Source organism: Rousettus aegyptiacus, unplaced genomic scaffold, assembly GCF_014176215.1.
Source record: "Rousettus aegyptiacus isolate mRouAeg1 unplaced genomic scaffold, mRouAeg1.p scaffold_m13_p_14, whole genome shotgun sequence".
Taxonomy (NCBI): Eukaryota; Metazoa; Chordata; class Mammalia; order Chiroptera; family Pteropodidae; genus Rousettus; species Rousettus aegyptiacus.
The window spans coordinates 3,117,408-3,134,532 of record NW_023416289.1 but is presented as its reverse complement, the minus strand read 5'-3'; the positions used below and the strand labels follow the sequence as shown (position 1 = coordinate 3,134,532).

Below are 17,125 nucleotides of genomic sequence, written 5' to 3'. Positions count from 1 at the left end.
TCATCTGGGGTGGACGCCCCCGGAGGGCAGGCGGCGGAGCCGAGGGAAAGGGCTTGGCAGCTGCTGGCTTGTTACGTTCCAGTCCACACCAGTGACACGGCTCTGCCCTCTCTCCCCTGCAGAGCCAGCCAGGTGCTACGTACCTGGAGGCGTAGGACATAACCAGGCGGAGAGTACGTGGGCGCCTGGGAAATGCAGCCCTCCGGCCCAGTGGTTTGGTGTGGAGAGGCCTGGGTTCGAATCCTAGCTCTGCCACTTGTTGGCTGTGTGACCGTGGGTGGGTGTGTTCACCTCTCTGAGCATAGATTCCTCCTCACCCGTGCGGCGAGGATGCTTAAAAACTCCCCCCAGGCTCGCGTGGGGGTCCCGTGAGCCCAGCTTTGGCGCACGTGCTCGGCTAACGGTCACGCTTGTCACCGTTTCGGCCACCGTGCCGTGGGCGGGCCGCTCCCCGTCCGCGGGCCTGGAGCCGCAGGGGCGGTGGGAGAGGAAAGCAGGGACCGAGGTCTGCTCCTCTGCCCCTGTGGCATCCGCCCCAGTGAGCAAATGGCTCTCAGCGGGGTGTGGGGAACAGAAGCTCTCCCTGGCCGCCCGTGGTCGGCCGGCCCCACAGCAGCTGCCCTGCTCCCAGATCCGGGGTTCCGGGCCGGGGGGGCTGGGGCCTGGGCAGCTGACACAGCCTGGGGGCCGGGGGCTGGGCGGCCAGCTGCGGCCCTGGAGTGGAGCGGAGCGCCAGGTCATCCCTTAACCCGTTCCGTTCCTGTGGGACGGCTGCTTTTCCAGCCCCGCAGTGGCTCCCCTCGCCTCCCCCCTGAGACCTCACCGCCCCCTGAGACCTGGGCTCTCTGGCACACAGAGCAAGGACTGCAGTGGTCGGCGAGAAGTTTATTGGGCCTGTTTAAAAATTGCAGAGATTCGTCCGCGGCCCTGGCACCCTGCACGCGCCCCATCTCGGCTGATCTCGGACGCTAAGCAGGATCGGGCCTGGTTAGTGCTTGGATGGGAGACCACTTTGGAATGCCAGGTGCCGTAGGTGTTAAAAAAAATTCACATAAGCATTCAGATCTCTGGCCTTCCAGGAGACACCGGAAGGTGGGGACCCTGCTGGGCCTCCTCTGGGTGGCCGCTTCGCCTGGGCTGGGGACTGGGGTCATTCACAGCTCAGCGGCTCCCCGCCTCCACGTTCATCTCTGGTCCCCCTGCGGCCATTTGAGACCTTGGCCTGGGGAAGCCTGTCAAGGTCAAAGCGGCTCTAACCTCCTCTCTGAGCCTTGAACGCCCCAGGGGTCTCCCTGCTGCGCGACCCCCTCCCGTGCCCGCAGCCTCACTACCCCCCAAGCAGACCTTCCCTCAGCCTCTGCTGATAAAACACATCATCCTTCTCGGAACCTCCCTCTGTGACTGGCACTGCCTGGTCCCGGTTTGACCCCTGGAGGCCACAAAGCAAGCTCGGTCCCTCCTCCCTGAGACAGCCCTTCGGATGCCTGAAGACAGCTCTGGGGGCCCCCTGAGCCTGCCCCTCTGGGCTCGACGGCCTTCGTTCCTTTGCCTTTTCCCTCCTGCGATGTGGTTTCGAGCCCCCCGTCGCCCTGGCACCCCTCCTTGGCCGCCTCCCCCGGGCCTGTGGTCTTCCTGCAGCCGCGCTTTGCAGCACTATGCCGCACGTCCGGGGGCTGTGGGGACATGCCCGGGGTCCCACCTCTGATGCCCGGGGTCCCACCCCTGTTAAAAAAAGAAAAAAAGGAATGTATAAACGGGTGGAGCGGTAGAGTGTGCTGTAAGGCCGACCACCCCAAAATGCCTCTGACGTCTCCGAGCGGGGCGGCGTGGGTCCGCTTCGTTTTTCTTTGTGTGCCCACCTATATTGGCATTTTTCTTGTATGATTTGGGAGATTGAAAAAGGTAAGAAAGCGAAGGGTTGGGATGGATCCATTTTAACTAGCTGATGGCAGGTACCAGTGGGCTGAGGCCGCGGCCACCAGTGAGGAGAGAGGGGGGACGGGAGGGGCCCTGCCTTGGGGGAGCTCACAGCTCAGGGCAGCCGGGGGTGCCCGAGCACCTCGGCTGAGTCAGGCCCTGGCAGAGGAGTGTGGGAACCAGGGGAGGAGGGGGCGGGGGGGAGGGTCTGCTTATCCGGGAGTCTGGGGAGGCCTCCTGGACAGCGGTGGTCAGGTGAGACCTCAAACACAGAGGGGGGCATTTCAGGTGATGGGGTACCCATAGCAAAGGCCCTGGGGCAGAGATGTCTGCCTGGGGCCGGGGGTGCAGATGCACAGGATGGGGGCTGGGGGTGCAGATGCACAGGCTGGGGGGTAGTGCGGACGCACAGGCTGGGGAGGTGCAGATGCACAGGCTGGGGGGGTGCGGACGCACAGGCTGGGGGGGTGCAGATGCACAGGCTGGGGGGGTGCAGACGCACAGGCTGGTGGGGTCCAGACGCACAGGTCGGGGCGCTGTGGATGCACAAGCTTGAGGGAGGGGTGCACGCACACAGGCTAGAGCATCAGATGCGCGAGTGGGAAGGGTCCTCGGGGGAGGAGGGGCTGGGGCTGGACACAGACGGAACTCTCCGAAGGTGCCCTGAAGGTGCCGAGCGCAGGGGCAGAAGGGGTGGTAATCGAAGCAGTGGCCGCGGGCAGTCCCCGGAGGCAGAGCTGGTTACGTCTGGGATTCAGCAGCTGTGTGACCTTGGGCGAGTCTTTCACTCCAGCCTTGTTTTTCTCATGCGCGGTGGGGTAACAGGGCTCTGAGGCCCTAACGGGCTAACGAGCAGAAGGTGCTCAGAGCGGTGCCCCCGCCCTGGGCCCCCCGCTGACACTCTGCCACCGGGCACGGTCCCTGGTGCGCTCATGGTGCTGTAAGCTGTGCCCAGAGCCCACAGTGCCCAGGACGGCCCAGCGAGAAGCCGGCGTTCCCGTGTCTCGGGTGTGCGCGCTGAGTCGGGGTGCAGGGCCCGCTGGGCTCCGTGCCTGGGCCCCTTCTGGCCCGCTGTGCCTCTCGGAGGTTCCGGGGTGGGAGGCCAGCCTGGGGCTTGTGACTGGCCCAGATCCCTTTCTAAGGCATCCGATTGCAGAGGGCGCTTTTAGCCTAGTGAAGAAGGGCTGTGGGGAGTTGGCCGGTGGGTGCCGGGCCTGGTGGGGAGCGGGCTCCTCCCGCCAGAAGGGGGCAGGTGAGTTGGAGTCCCGCCTGGGCTGGGGTAGGTCCGAGAGGGGCTGCAGGCTTCTGGCTTTGGCCTGGGCCGCGGGTCTGGCTGGTGCCTGTCCAGCCCAGATGGCTGCGGTTCACCCACCGCTTTGGCCGGGCTGGGCTGGGTTTCCCTGTCCCCCAGGTCCTCAGTCTGCAGAGGGGCCCTGGGCAGAGTGGGAGTGGCTCCGGTCCAGCAAGGAAGTGCCAGCTGCACGGGCTTCCCGGGGCCCGCCTGTGCCCTCCGCACCGCCGAAGCGGGGTGTGCGGGTCAGCGGTGACCAGCGCAGCCAGGGCAGCCGTGATGAGGGGGCCCCACGGGACTGTGGAAAGGGCCCCGCCGCAGCGTCTGGGCCTGGCCGGGCGGCCGCGTGTCTCTTTACTCCCCAGGCCTTGGCGCCCTCCTCCGTGGCCTGCGACGTGGGTGCCGCCCATCCTGACCCGACACCCCCGCGAGGCACGTGGGATTCAGGGTGTGGAAACGGGTCTGTCACGCGCGGCACGGCTCCGAGCACATGCTGGTGGCTCTGTTTGTTGGGGACCCTGCCGGCCCCACGATCTCGGTCCGCCGCTGCCGCCCCTCGGTGGCACCGTCCCTCAGTGCGCGAGGTGTCGTGCTCCGCACGCGGCCGCACCTCGTCGGCTGCTCGCCGTGCCTCTGAGTGTCACCCCATTGGACCCATGGGGAAACTGAGGCGCAGGGAGTAAAGCACAGGCCAGGTTTCACACGCTGGTGAGTGTCGCAGCCGGGTACGCCCGGGTACAAGCCCCGTGACCCTGGCTGCTGGGGTTTCCTGACCGGGGACCTCACGGACCAGAGGCACTGAAAAACGTCCTTGCAGAAGCTTGAGCAAGAGTGGAAACCGAGGCATGGCAGCCAGAGGGCCGGGCGTGGCGGGGCGGGGCCAGCCCTGAGCCAAGGGGAGGCTTCTCTGCTTCCGGACAGTTCTCCAGGTCCCCAGGGTGCCCCCTGCCACCCTGGGCCCCTTTGCCCTCTTCCCGGGTTTGTTTTCTGAAGGGTGCTTATCTCTGGGGTCAAGGAGGGGGCAAGGGGTGCTGTTTGCAGGGAGCAGGGCACTGGCTCGCTCTAGATATGTGGGTGCCCCTCTTGGCGAGGGAGGGGACTGGAGGCGGAGGGCAGGGCGGGTGTGCTTCAGGCAGGGCCTGCACACAGCCGTTGGGTGAGGGGCCAGGTCCTGCCAGCGGCACCTGCCTGACGGACAGGTGAGCTCCGTCCTGCACGGCCACTCCAGCCCCAGACCCCTGTGTCTCTGTTGCCGGCCTCGAGAGCACGCTTCACGTGCACGGGGCTCGGAGCGGCCTTGAAGGTAGCCTGTGAGCGCAGGCGGCAGGAACGGTTCCGCCCGGCCCCGCCGCCCCAGTGCGCAGCCAGGATGTGCCCCCTGAGCGAGGCCCGCGTGCGCAGGTGCAGGGCCGAGGCCAGGCCCTCCGGAGCCTTTCTCATGGATGCTCCTTCTTTCCCTCTGTCCCCGTCACCTTCTCAGGGTCCCTGGGCAGAGGGACCTGAGGTAAATTTTAGTTCTGCTACCACAGGCTGCAGCACTGAGTCGCGCGAGTCCTCTGAGGCCCATCGGGCTGGCAGAGGGGCCAGGGCCCGTGTTCGGGGGGTGTGGGGGGCATGCAGGGGGTGTGTGCCAGCAGCAGCCACCCCGCTTTGCACCCAGCAGCTTGCCCGGGGCCCCGAGGCCAGGCGCCGCCAGCAGCGGGCCAGATGCGTTTTTCCGGATTACGCAGGGGCGCTTCTCGGCGTGGGTGTCCTTGCATGATGTGTGGGCTGCTATGTTTTCATCGAAGGGAGCCAAACTGAGTTTCCTGGCCCATCTCTGCACCATGTAAAGCAGAAAGTTAAATAAACACGGCCAAGTATTATCACAGGACACGGGGAAAATGGACTGGGTCCCTGCAGGCGGCCCACATCTGGTGAGCGTGGGGCCCCTCAGGCCTGTGGGCTGAGACAGACGTGGCTGGGCTGGGAGAGGCTCGGTGCACCCCCAGCCCAGGGACGCGCTTTTTCCCAGGGCTCTGTGCCAGCCTCGGGCCTGGGGGCGGGGGGCAGAGGCTGCTGCCTTCGGCTGCACCCCTCTCCATCCGCCTGGCTCTTTCTGGGGCCCCACCTTTGGCGGGGCGCTCCCCCTGAGCCTCTCTGAGGCTGGTCCTCCCCGGCCCGGCCTGCTACTCGCACTGGAACTGTAGCCTGGGAAACGGGCCCGTGCTGGTGAGGCCCGGACGCCGGGCCCTGCTGCGGGGAGGTGGGCGGAGGTGCCCGGGAAGCGGCCTTGGTTGTCAAGGTTCTCCGTCCCTCTGCCCAAGGCCGTGGTGGTTCGTTCGATAAGCCACAGGCTGGGGAGGAGTTTGTAGCTGGTGTGTCCTCTGCCATCCTCTGCCCAGCACAGCCCTTGCCACCTGACGCTCAGCCCTCCCCGAACCTGAATGGGCTGGATGGGGTCCCTGAGCTCCATGCAGGATGACCTGTTCTGACTTCTGGTTGGGAGGAGGTGAAGAGGGTGTGGCCCTCCCTCCCTCCTCCCGTCCCTCCCTCCCCTTCATGAGCCTGTCGGAGGTTGCCTGGCACAGCCCGAGCCCATGTCCCCGAGACGTGGCATTCTGCACTCCCGAATCCTGTGGCGACCCGGGTGGCTGACTGACAGGCCAATGAGTGTTTTTCCCCTCCATACCTATGTGTTTATTTTACCGTCTATTAGGAAAATGTTATTTTGTATGTTTATTCTAACATCTATCAGAAAAATTGTTACTAGCACACAAAATGTGCCATTTCATGAGTCACATGGCTTAGGAGGAGGCCGGAAGAAAAGGCGTTTATGTGAATTAGAAGGGGGTCGGTGCAGAGAAAGTCATCCCGCGGGGGGTGTGCGCCGGGCCGAGCTCCTGAGGAGGGCTGGCGTGGTCTCTGCTGGCCCTGGGGACCTGGCCACTGCTGTGGGAGACTCCTGCCATACCACCCGGATGGCCATCGTCTTGGGAACATCAGGCAGGCCCGGGTGACGTAAGCCCTGCCTGGTGGGGCCAGCGGCCAGGTGGGGACGCTCAAGGGCCCCCCAAAGGCCCCGTGTGCAGTCCGCCATGGTGGGTGGGCTGTGGGGCTGAGCTGGGGCCACGTCTGCACCAATGAAATGTCCCCTTCCCAAATCGGACTTCTCGAAAGTATTGACTTTTTAGACAGTAACCCATTGTGGTTGCCGCTACCCCCGGTACCTCCCCGCGGAGTTACAGAATGTTGGAAACAGTCTTCGCGCGCCATTCCCATGGAAGGCTTGGGGCTTTCGATTTGAAGAACGGAACGGAGGGCCGGTCCGTGTGCCCCGAAACAGACGGAAACGCTCGCACACACGTGCACACACGCACGCACACGTGCATGCACGCACGCACACGTGACGTGCTTGTATTCAGTACGAGACTCGGTCTCTTCTTCGCTTGTGTTTCGGATAAAGCACACGCGCAGTCAGGCACTCACGTTTATTTGTGATGTACCAGCACGGAAGGTCCGTTGTTAAGGGAGCGTAAAGAATACTGGTTTGTGTGGCGTTTTTCTTCAGGTGAAAGTGGGTGGCAGGAAGCAGTCGTAGAGGGTGTCCCACAAGGGGCCGAGGATGCAGCCGGGGGCACCCTTCGGGCTGTAGGGTCATGGGTCCCGTTGGCCAGGCACTGGGTGTCCGGCTCTGGACTGTGTACCTTTTCAGCCACCTTCTCATTTTGTCCCCAGAGCTACCTGGCAGGCTCGCTTTGTGCAGAGAGGTTGCTTAATTTGTGTAGGTCACACAGCAAACCTGGGTGGGTTGGGGTTGGATCCCGAGGCATCTTGCTAGGACCACACCCTGGTGCAGATGCTGACTTCAGTCTGGGCCCAGGGTGGTCAGGGAGAGCTTCTTGGAGGAGGTGAGCCTGGGCGGTGTTTCTGACCAGGGGAAAAGTGTGGCTCTGCAGCCAGAGGTCAGGCCGACCCTGGGACTTCAGGCGAGAAGCTCGACGCCCTGGGCCTGTGTCCGGCCCTCCCCGCAGGCAGGGTCCAAAGTGGGCCAGGCCAGGCCTCTGATCCTCCCTGTTTTTATGCCCTTGTGAGGTGAATGCAAATTGATTTGATTTCCCTGAACTTCATCTTTGAGCAGGAAAATGTTTATTTACATTAGAAAAGAGACCTGCAGACTCTAAGGTTTTTGTCCAGGGTTATCATTTTTCCTAAGATGGGATTCGCATGTTAGTTTAGAAGGAATTGGGAATTTTACCTGTGGTGGAAGTGGAAGCTCATCCTAGCTCTAGGCTGATACCCTGGCCCCGAGCCTTTCCCGGGGCCCGGACTGTGGACAGAAAGGCCCCACCGTGAGCTCCTGGCCGTGGGTGGTGGGTAGTCCCTGCCTTTCACCCCCCCCTGACTCCCACCGGCGCCTACCCTCTGGGTCCTTACTGTCTCCGCTTGTTTCTGTCTCGTTCTTAGATGTGGATTAATTTTGAATCCTCCATCATGCCTTAGTTTGTTAGTTCATTCATTCACTCATTCGTTCCTTCGCTCGCTCACTCGCTGAGCTCCTGTTGCGTGCCAGCCCCTGGGGGGCACAGCGCCAGTACTTATCATTGTGGAGTTCACAGTCCGGTGGCTGAAGGTCCGAGCCCCGCGCCTCATTTCTCTCACAGGACCTGGTTCAGCGTTCTGGGTCACCCGCGGGGGTACCCAGTATTCATTAAAGGAGGAACTGGCCAACACGCATTGGCAGTTAAGTCTCAGAAACCAAACAGTGGCAAACTTTTTGCCGCGCTCCCCGGCTTCCGGGGACTGATTCTGGGCGAGGTCGCCGCCGAGGCGGGCGTCCCCGTGCGGCGTGCGCCATGGTGTCTCGTTCAGAGAAGGTGGGGCGCACAGTCTGAGCGCTCAGGGCCTGGAAGCCGGCGCACTGGGGTTCGAGGCCCGCTTGTTACCCCCTCAGGGCCCTCGGCGAGCCTCTCTTCTCCTCTGGGACTTCATTTCCCCTCCCACGAAATGGGACATGAAGGCTCAACTTCCCAGGCAGCAGCCGAAGAGACATCTGTACGAGTTCTGTGGTGCTGGGTGATCGTGGCGAGGGGGCGGGGAGGATGCGGGGGGCCCCGGGCGTCCCGGGACAGTCACAGAGGGACGGGGTGTGGCGGTATGCCAGTCCCTGGGCGCCCCCGGCTTAACTGCGCCTGGATCCTCTTCCGCCAGATTTAGAAGGGACTCTTTCAGCATCATCAGAAGAAAGCCATTGTAATTCTCCTGGGCTCCTGGCCTTTGCAATGCTGTCTTTTCTTCTTCTTAGTTCCCGACTCTGTTTTCCACTAAATTGGACACATCAGGTGTCTTCGTGATACTCAGGTTCCTCTTGCTTTCCTGCCATGTGGTGGGGGCAGAACGAGGGGCCGAGTGGCTTTGAGCTGAGGCTGCAGAGTGTGGCAGCGTGCACACTGGTCGTGAGCCCGCGGCCTGGCGTCTGCACGAGTGCGGTAGCTCCCCGGGCCGCGTGGCCTCCGCAGAATGACGGGACTTTTGGAGGCGGGCTCAGAGCGGGGTCGCGAGGGCCGAGTGGGAGCCAGGAGGAGGGGCACCTGGCCTGGCGGCTGGGGCCACCGGAGCAGAGTGAGGGTTGGCTTTCCGGGGGCGAGCGCAGTCCTTGCTTTGGCTCGGACCTCCTGGAGTCGGACACACACCCACATGTCGTTAGTGTAAGGAGCAGGTGCAGCTGTGAGCAGTACAGGTGTGCCCTGCGTAGGCGATTGAGGGGAAGGGGAGCTCCGCGGGCCGGGACAGCGAAGCCCAGTGGCTTTGAACCCACCTTCGGAGCCTTTGAAGCTGCTCCTGCGCCGAAGACCCCCAGCAGCCCGCTTGATTGACAGCGTCGACCGTGTGTGCGGCTTTGGGGAGCTGGGCAGGTTCGCCACGTGGGCGTCTCCCCGGTCTAGTGAAAAGGCCATTTTCTAGAACTTAAAGAAAACTCGGTTCCATGTTAGGACCCCATTTCTCTCATCATCATCGTCATCATCATCATCATCGATTTTATTTTTTTACTCTGGAGGAGCGGAGGACAGGAAAAGGGGTTCCGTAAGGTCGCCCAACACATAGATTCTGTGGGGATTGTAGCTTCTGCTCCTCCCGCAGACATCTCTCTGCCCTGTTCCGGGGCCCGTTCGGGGAGTGTGGGGTGATGGTGGGGATCGGGGATGGAGGGGCAGCTGAGCCCCTCGGCCGTGACCTCTGGGGCGCCATTCCGCACGGTGGCGGGGACAGGGAGGGAGCAGCGCCCGAGGACCCGTGGACGCCTGGCTCTCGCGGGCCCTCCCCACGGGTGGGCGGGTCTCAGTGGGAAGCTCAGCCCGCCGGTCTTCCAAGGCGGAGTGAGCGCTCACCCAGGGAGGAGGAGCGTGGATCGCCCTGAGCGGGTGTGCTGAGGGCGGCCGCGGGTTTCTCTGGGGCTAAGCGCTTCGGCAGCGTCACCTCCCTCTGCCCAGCTCCGCACGCGTCTCGTACCCGGGACGGAGCCGCGAGGCCTCCCTGGAGGGGCGGAGCCGCGAGTCCTCCCGGGAGGGACGGAGCCGCGAGTCCTCCCGGGGGCTCCCGGGTAGGCAGGTGGCCGGATCGCAGGGAGGGAAAGACTTGGCATCTTGGGGACACCCTCCAGGTCAGTGACGTGGGAGGTCACACTCCTCAAGCAAAGAGCACTGCATGGGCCTCGGGGGTCTGTTTGTGCCGATACATGGGGTGCACATGGGCACAAAGAGGGGGCGGTTGCCCATTCACGTCTTGGTCCCCGCGGCTGACGAGGCGCAGAGGCCCCCGCGGACCTCGTGGAAGGCGCCGGGCAGAACGGCGGCGTGGCGAGGCGAGGCCCGCAGCCTCTCGGCCGAAGCAGACGCCGTGCGTGCAGGCGGAGGATGCAGCGCGGCGGGGCCGGTGTCCGGAGCGGCAGGGAGGGCCGTCGGCCACAGGTCCTCTCAGGCGCGCCTCGCCGCCGCTGGCTCTCGTGTTATCCGCCCGTGTTCCGGAGGCCGTCGGGTCCGAACCGGCCTAGCGAGGAGCATCGGTTTCGTCTGGCGCAAGGCCTCGGTCGTCCTTGCAAAGCTGCAGGATGGCGGCGCGGCCCCCGCCGGGACCGGCTGAGCAGGACGCCAGCTCCGGCGCCAGCGCCGGCCCGGGTCGTCACGCTGCAGTCGTCGTCTCGCGTCCGAGCTTCGGGACGCACGCTTGGGCGAGAGAGAACGCATCTCGTCCTGTCGAGGTGGGATGTCCCCTCTCGCAGTGTCTCAGGGTTAAAGGAAGCACGTTCCGCGCGGCTCGGGTGGGGTGCAGCGCGGGTGGGGTGCGGCGCGGGGGCGGGTGGCAAGTGGCAGCGCCGGGCAGGGCGGGGCTGGTTGATTCCGAGAGCTCTTCCCGCCGTGGGCGCCGGGGCCGCCGCCGCAGCAGGTGACAGCCATCCTACTCCCACCGAGCCGTCCCCACGATCCCGAGGCTCAGGTGCCGTCATCATCTCCATTTTCGAGGTGGGGAAACCGAAGCCTGGAGGTCGAATCACTTGCCCAGGTTCGTGCAGCTAGTCAGAGGCAGAATCGGGCTTTGAACCCGGTGTCGGGGCACAAGCCGGGTGGCTTGCTCCTCTCAGCGCCCAGCTGGCCAGCAGGCTGTGCGCCTCCCTGGCTTCCGTGGGGCCGGGGGTGGGGGTGGGGGGGAGGCCACTTTCCAGTCCTGAGGTGCCAGGATTCAGGACAGGACCCTCGGTGCCTCGGCACACAGCAGGTCCTCAGTTTACGTCATCGATGCGTTCTGCGACTTTAAGTGAGACGACCTGTAACGAAGCCAGTTTGGGTCTACGCTAATGGATGCGAGTAAGAGTTGAGTTCCTGCAGTATGTCATCGGCGTCATAACGACACGACGTCGTTCCAGGACCCTCTGTGCCGCGGTTTCAGGAGCAGCCTCTGAGGCAGGCGGCCCATGGCATCAGCCCAAGCGCTGCCTGGACTCTCTTCGGCCGTGAGACCTCAGGCCACCTCACCTCTCTGCGAGTCTGTTGACGAGGCTCACACGCAGTCACGCCTGGCCAGCACTCAGCACAGCGCCCGGCTCGGGGTGTGTGCCCCACAGCGCCCGGCTCGGGGTGTGTGCCCCACAGCGCCCGGCTCGCGGCCCACGCAGACAGTGACGGTGCCCGGAGAGCTGGGGCCACGTGGCAGCTTCCGCCTGCACATGTGGAAAATGCCGTGCATGTGCATGTCCATCTGGGCTTCCACAAAGTTCCATTTTACCAAGCCCGCGACCTCGCCGTGGTATTATTACACGTCCGTGACTGCCGACCTCGGGAGGGGCGACCTCAGCGTGCTCTGAGGTCTGTCTCGGTCACGTGTCGGTGTGGAGAACAGCACCCCACACTTCGCCGACCTCTGGGAGTGGCCTTGTTCCTCTCTCGGGCTGAGGGGCTGTCTGTAGGAGGCCGATGCCTGCGGGGTCAGGGAGGTGTCTGAATCTTTGCTCTGGTCTGGCGAGCGGCAAATGGCTTCATGGCCCGCGGAAACTCTGACCGTAGAGGGCAGTGGCCTGCAGCAGCTCTGTGTGGGGACAGACAGATGCTGCCTCTGGGTTGAAGCACCGCTGTGATTGATCCGCGATGCCTGCCGGGGGCTCGGGGCGGGGGAATCAGACCTGCCGGGGGGCTCGGGGCTCGGGGCGGGGGAATCAGACCTGCCGGGGGCTCGGGGCGGGGGAATCAGACCTGCCAGGGGCTCGGGGCACGGGGCGGGGGAATCAGACCTGCCAGGGACTCAGGGCACGGGGCGGGGGAATCAGACCTGCCAGGGGCTCGGGGCAGGGGAATCAGACCTGCCAGGGACTCGGGGCACGGAGCGGGGGAATCAGACCTGCCAGGGGCTCGGGGCGGGGGAATCAGACCTGCCAGGGACTCGGGGCACGGGGCGGGGGAATCAGACCTGCCAGGGGCTCGGGGCGGGGGAATCAGACCGCGCGGCTGGTTCTCACTGTTCTCTCGCATTCCGACTGTTTTACATCTCTGCGAAACCAACACACGCCCCTGGAGGCTTTCTCCCCTCGCCCGATCCGTGGGTATTATTAAGCGCCCCGCAAATGACTTTTTTCCCCCTGGTCTCTGCCGCACCCCGACGATCTGTTTGCGCATCTTCGAAACTCACGGGCCCATCTCTGTTCTCTCTTACAGTCGAAGAGGGGGAGGCCTCGGACTTCTCGCTGGCCTGGGACTCCTCCGTGACGGCATCAGGTAAATGCCCCAGGGGCTGCGGGTGCGGGCGTTGCAGGGGGCCCTAGGGGGCCGACTCGGCAACTTGAAAAGCCACCCAGCTGGTTATGGAAATCACATTCCTCCTGTCACAGTCATGTCTCCAGCCCAGACTGCCCCGTGCAACACAGTTTTTATATCGGTTCCATATGGCCAATAAAATCTATTACGTACGGAGACTAATATGCCCTGACTCTCCAGGGGGCCCCGTTTCTTTCTTGTGGGCACATTCAGATGGGCCACGGACCCCCTGCTGCACGCGGGCTGGGGCGCCCCTGCCTTGGGGGTCGCTGCCAATTCATCCCAGTCCAGTTGCATAAAAGCCCCTTTAGCTGGGCGTTTAAACTCCAGTAGAAATCGCAGTTCCCACGGCTCCCTTCCTAGAAGGGGCTGTTTTCCCTCCGGGGCTGGCAGACCCGCGCCCACGCCTGCAGGGGGAGGAGCCGGGGGCGGCTCAGGCCGGTGGGGTGCGCGGCCGTCGGAGGGTGACGGGGTGCCTTGGCAGTTGGCGGACTTGGGTTTTCAGCTCAGTTCCGCCCTTGCCTAAACTCCTTCTCCGTGCCTCAGCCTCCCTGGCTGTAAAGAGGTGGATGACTCGTCAGGGTCTGTGCTCGAGCTCCCTGAGGAGTCTGGGATGGGAGATGGCTTCGGGAACTTCTGTGTGGAGCTCACGGGTCTTCTGTTTGCTCTGCATGCACCCAGGCCCTGGCCTGCAAACGGGGCCCTGGCTCGCTGTCCTGCAGGGGCCGGGCTCTCCCGTCTGTCCCCCATCCGGGATTCTGAGCAGCTCGCTCTGGCTCCATGGGGGAGCGGGGTGGGTGCCGTCTTGTAGAAGCTTGGGCCCGAGAAGACCTACAGGGAGTTCTGCCTCCTCCTCTTTTAGATGTGGAAACCGGGCCGAGGAGAGACTTGCTCCGGGTCCGTGGTCTGGGGCGTCAGGCCTCAGGCCCACGGACGTTCAGCACCGGATCCGCCACACATCCAATCTGTGATTTCATGGTCGTTTGTGACTTCAGATGATGCTAGCGTCACATAAGTGAGAAAGTTAAGTTGACGAGGTTTTAAGTGGTAGCATGTGATACTCGGGTTCAGCAACAGTCATGAAGATGGGTCACGGATGGCGGAAAGTTGGGAAGCACTGGTACAGGTTGGGTGGAAGGGCTGGAGAGAGCCGGCGCCGAACCCAGGTCCCCGGACTCCTGGTCCGGGGCTCTTTCCAGCGGCAGCCAGATGCTGCCGGAGACCTGGGTGCTGGCCGGGGCCTGGCCGACTCGGGCTTGGGCGCTGTTGTGTCTGCAGGTGCCTGGCCCTTGGTGACGGGGGCTCCTTCCACAGGAGGGACCTTGTCTGAAGCCAGAATGGGGGGGAATGCTCAAATTCTTGGGATCTGTCCTGTCCTGTCGCCTGGGTGGGGGACACCCCCTCCCCATGGTTGGAAGAAACACAGTGGGATGAAAAGGCTCCATGTCTCCTCCGGGCGTCCTGACAGACGTGGGGTGTGTTTGCTCAGGCTCGCGCTGAAGATCCCCATTGTGTCCCAAACCCCCAAACCGGGAAAGCACCCCGCCCAGGGGTGTCCACGTGCGGCCCTCCCCCGACCTGCCTACCCCGTGGGAAGCAGTGAGGGCGCAGGGGGTCTGGGCCTGTCCGTCAGTGCCCGCAGACGGTGTGCCAAGGCCCCCGGGCCCAGAACGATCACATCTTCCGAGTTATCAAAAGAGAGACCAGAAAGCCGGATTTCGTACGAAATCATCGGATTCAAAACAAACGGAACTTACGTTTATGTTTGTTTAAAGCGGCTTTGTTAAGATACGCTTTTCAGATCCTGGCAGACGTTTCCAGCTTCGAAGGCTGGGCCTGCGCCCCGCCCCCCGCCCCGTGTGCCCCCACCATGACGATTCGTGGGTGCTGGGCGTGGGTGCAGTTCGCGGAGGGCAGCTCTGCACCCAGAGCTGCAGCCCCCCGCCCGCCGCAGCCTCCGGGTTTGGTGAGCGCAGTGGCTGGAAATGCGTGGCCTGCACGTCCGAGGCTTCTGGGCGCTGCCCCCCACCCCGCCCACGCTTCCTCAGAGCGCAGATTTGTTATTTCGACTGCTTCGCAGAAGCTCCACCGGCAGCCTCGGGCCTCTGCGAGCTGGCCGCTTAAGCTGCGTCCGTGCGTGAACGCGCCTACCGCGGTGACGTCTGGGGCGAAGGGCTAGTGGGAGCCGCGAAGCTCCCTTGAGGCCCGAGCCTCGTGTCTCCCCCACACCCACAGATCCTTTTGTCTCCGTAGCTGCTGGGGTCACCGGGTGGACTGGCATTTCATTTCTTTACTACCCGCTGGCCCCTGCTGGACTGCGTTTAGCTCTGGGCTCTTATAGACAACGCGGTGACTGACATCTGGGTGCAGGTGATTGACAGACATCTGGGTGCAGGTGGTCTTTTTCTCCTTGGGGTTTTTCTTAGGGGCTCCCAGTAGCTTTTACCCTTGGCTTTCCATCCTTGTCCCTACCCCCTTTCTCCCCACGCCCCCGTTGGTGTTCCTCACTCCGCTTCCTTCCTGAGTGACCCCCCCACCTGGCTCGTGGGCGAGGCTGTCCCGGCCTCCGTCCCCACAGTGCCGTGGCCAGCGTCAGAAGCTGCCCTTGGCTCCGGCTGTGCTGTCTACCTCTTGTGCTTGAGCCCCCAGTCCAGTCGTTTTTCTCGACGAGGACCAGGGGACGTTTTAAAGGAGCAGAAAAGTCCTAAATAGATGTAGAATTTCCCAGCATTTTAAAGACTTATGAAATGCGTTTTTATGTGGGGCCAGCTGGGGAGTTTCTCATTAGCACGGCTGGGGCGTCTGCGGGGAATTGAGCTAAGTGGAGCCAGGCAGGCTGGGCAGGGGCACGCGGCGGCCCCGGGCTCACCGGGGGAGCGTGGCAGGCATGCGCTGGCCGGTCTGCACGGCGGACCCCCGGCCAGGCCGGCCCCGGGCTGCGCCTTTGTCAGCGCTGCCTCTCCTGGCACAGGAGGCCTCGGAAACCTTCAGGTGGTGACTGGGGCCGAGCGGTGGCCACTCCGTTACCATGGTGAGCAGTCCACGAGGTAGGGCGCCCGTGCCCTGTGTGCGCGCGGGGTGTGCACTTGTGTGTGTGCGTGCGCGTGCGTGCGTGTGCGTGCGCGTGCGTGTGCGTGTGCACCGGGGGCGCAGCCCTCCTCCTTCCCCTGGGGGCCTCGGGGGCCCTCCGTGCGGCGCCCCGGGGTCTGGCTGGGACCAGCTCTCCGAGGAGGACGTGGTGTTTCCTGCCCACCCCGCCGGCCTCGGACCGGCCAGGGGCTCCTGCCGGGCTGCGCCCCGTGTCCCCTCCTCCGCGTCGTGTCTGCTGTGCGCGCGTGGGCCCGTGTGGACCCGGGGTGCGTGCGAGGGGGCGTGTGCGGTGTCTCCCCCGACCCCGTTTCCCTCCCCTCCGACCGGCCCGATGGTTTCGCGCCCGCCTGGTGGGGTGCGTCGTGCTGATTTCCGCCTCTCCGGGGGGACTCGGGGCGTCCTCAGCGGCGGGGGCTCTGCCGTTCGCCTCGCACCCGCGGCTGGCGCACAGCGGCCGCCCCGCCTGCTCCCGGCCCTGCCGACGGGGGCCGCTCACCCCGGCGAGCCCCGTGTCCCCGTCCTCTGCTGGCACCGTCGGTCTTTCCGGGGGTGTCGGTGATGAGAGCGGGCTGGTCCCACTTTCTCCAAGTGCGGGTGCTCCCCGAGGGTAGGGGGGTGTCTCCGCGGTGTCTGTCCCCCCTCCAAGGCCTGAGGACCCCCTGGGGGCGGGGGCAGTCAGCAGTTCCTTGGCGGCTTGAAGCCAGGGACACAGGCACGTGTGTGGGCGTGAGCGGACGCGATGCGGCTCCTCGTGGCTTTGGGGAGAGCGCCCCGTGCCGCCCGGGCGGGGTTCGCAGCAAGTCTGCCCAAACTCGGGTGCTCGGGGCACGGATGATCTCGTTCAAGTGAGAGCTCTGACCCCCGGGTCTGGGCGGGGCCTGAGACTTTGCATGTCTCGCTCCCCCAGGGTGGCGCCGATGCTGCCGGCCCACGCGGCGCCCCGAGTAACGAGGATGGAAGGGTTGGTTTCATGAGCTGAGCCCTCTGCCGGCTCCTCTTGGCCTTGATCTGGCTGTACCCTCTGCCTATGGAGCTCATCCTTTGGAGGAGGGCCTAAATGACACCTCCTCCAGGAAGTGTACCATGATAACCCTGCTGTAATTATTGTGTCTTTCTTTGTCCGCCGAGCCTCGCGGGCCTTCCTGTTCCGGGCCCTCGCGGCCCTCTGCTTGCTCGTGACGCCCCGTCTGCACGGGCCCCGGCCCTGCTGCTGCGCAGTGACCACTTACGATTCTCGCTGCTCCCGGAGCCTCGCTCCAGCTTGGCAGCTGGCAGGTACCTGGCACACGTTAGCCGAGGTAGAGAACGTCGCCTCGGCCTCTTTGCCCTTGTTCGCCCTTGGCAGTTCAAGGCCGGATCTTTGTTCACTTGGTGAAGATCAAGAATTGGGCTCGAGGTCCAGACACTCGTCAGCCGTGTGACTTTGTGTAAGTTACTTAACCTCTCTGTGCTTCCTTGTCCTCGTCTGAGTTGGGGATGGTCGTCCCGCCTTCCAAGGCCATTGCGAGGGTTACCTGGGGGTGTCCGCGTGGGCTAGCCTTAGCAC

The 17,125-nt window shown here is 64.2% G+C and overlaps 1 protein-coding gene across 4 annotated transcripts in view; it reads left to right on the top strand.

Moving 5' to 3' along the window:
• The window catches only part of ZNF423 (zinc finger protein 423), a 262,390-nt gene that overhangs the window by 40,689 nt on the left and 204,576 nt on the right, over positions 1-17,125 (top strand). For 2 of the 4 annotated variants that reach the window (XM_036231242.1, XM_016147610.2), the window contains exon 2: positions 12,391-12,450. The exons of 1 other annotated variant lie outside the window; for it this stretch is intronic. In XM_036231242.1, the coding sequence (XP_036087135.1) occupies positions 12,391-12,450 (60 nt within the window). Of the gene's footprint in view, positions 1-12,390; positions 12,451-16,364; positions 17,007-17,125 lie in introns of those variants that run through there. One more of the 4 variants, XM_016147612.2, reaches the window with a different exon arrangement.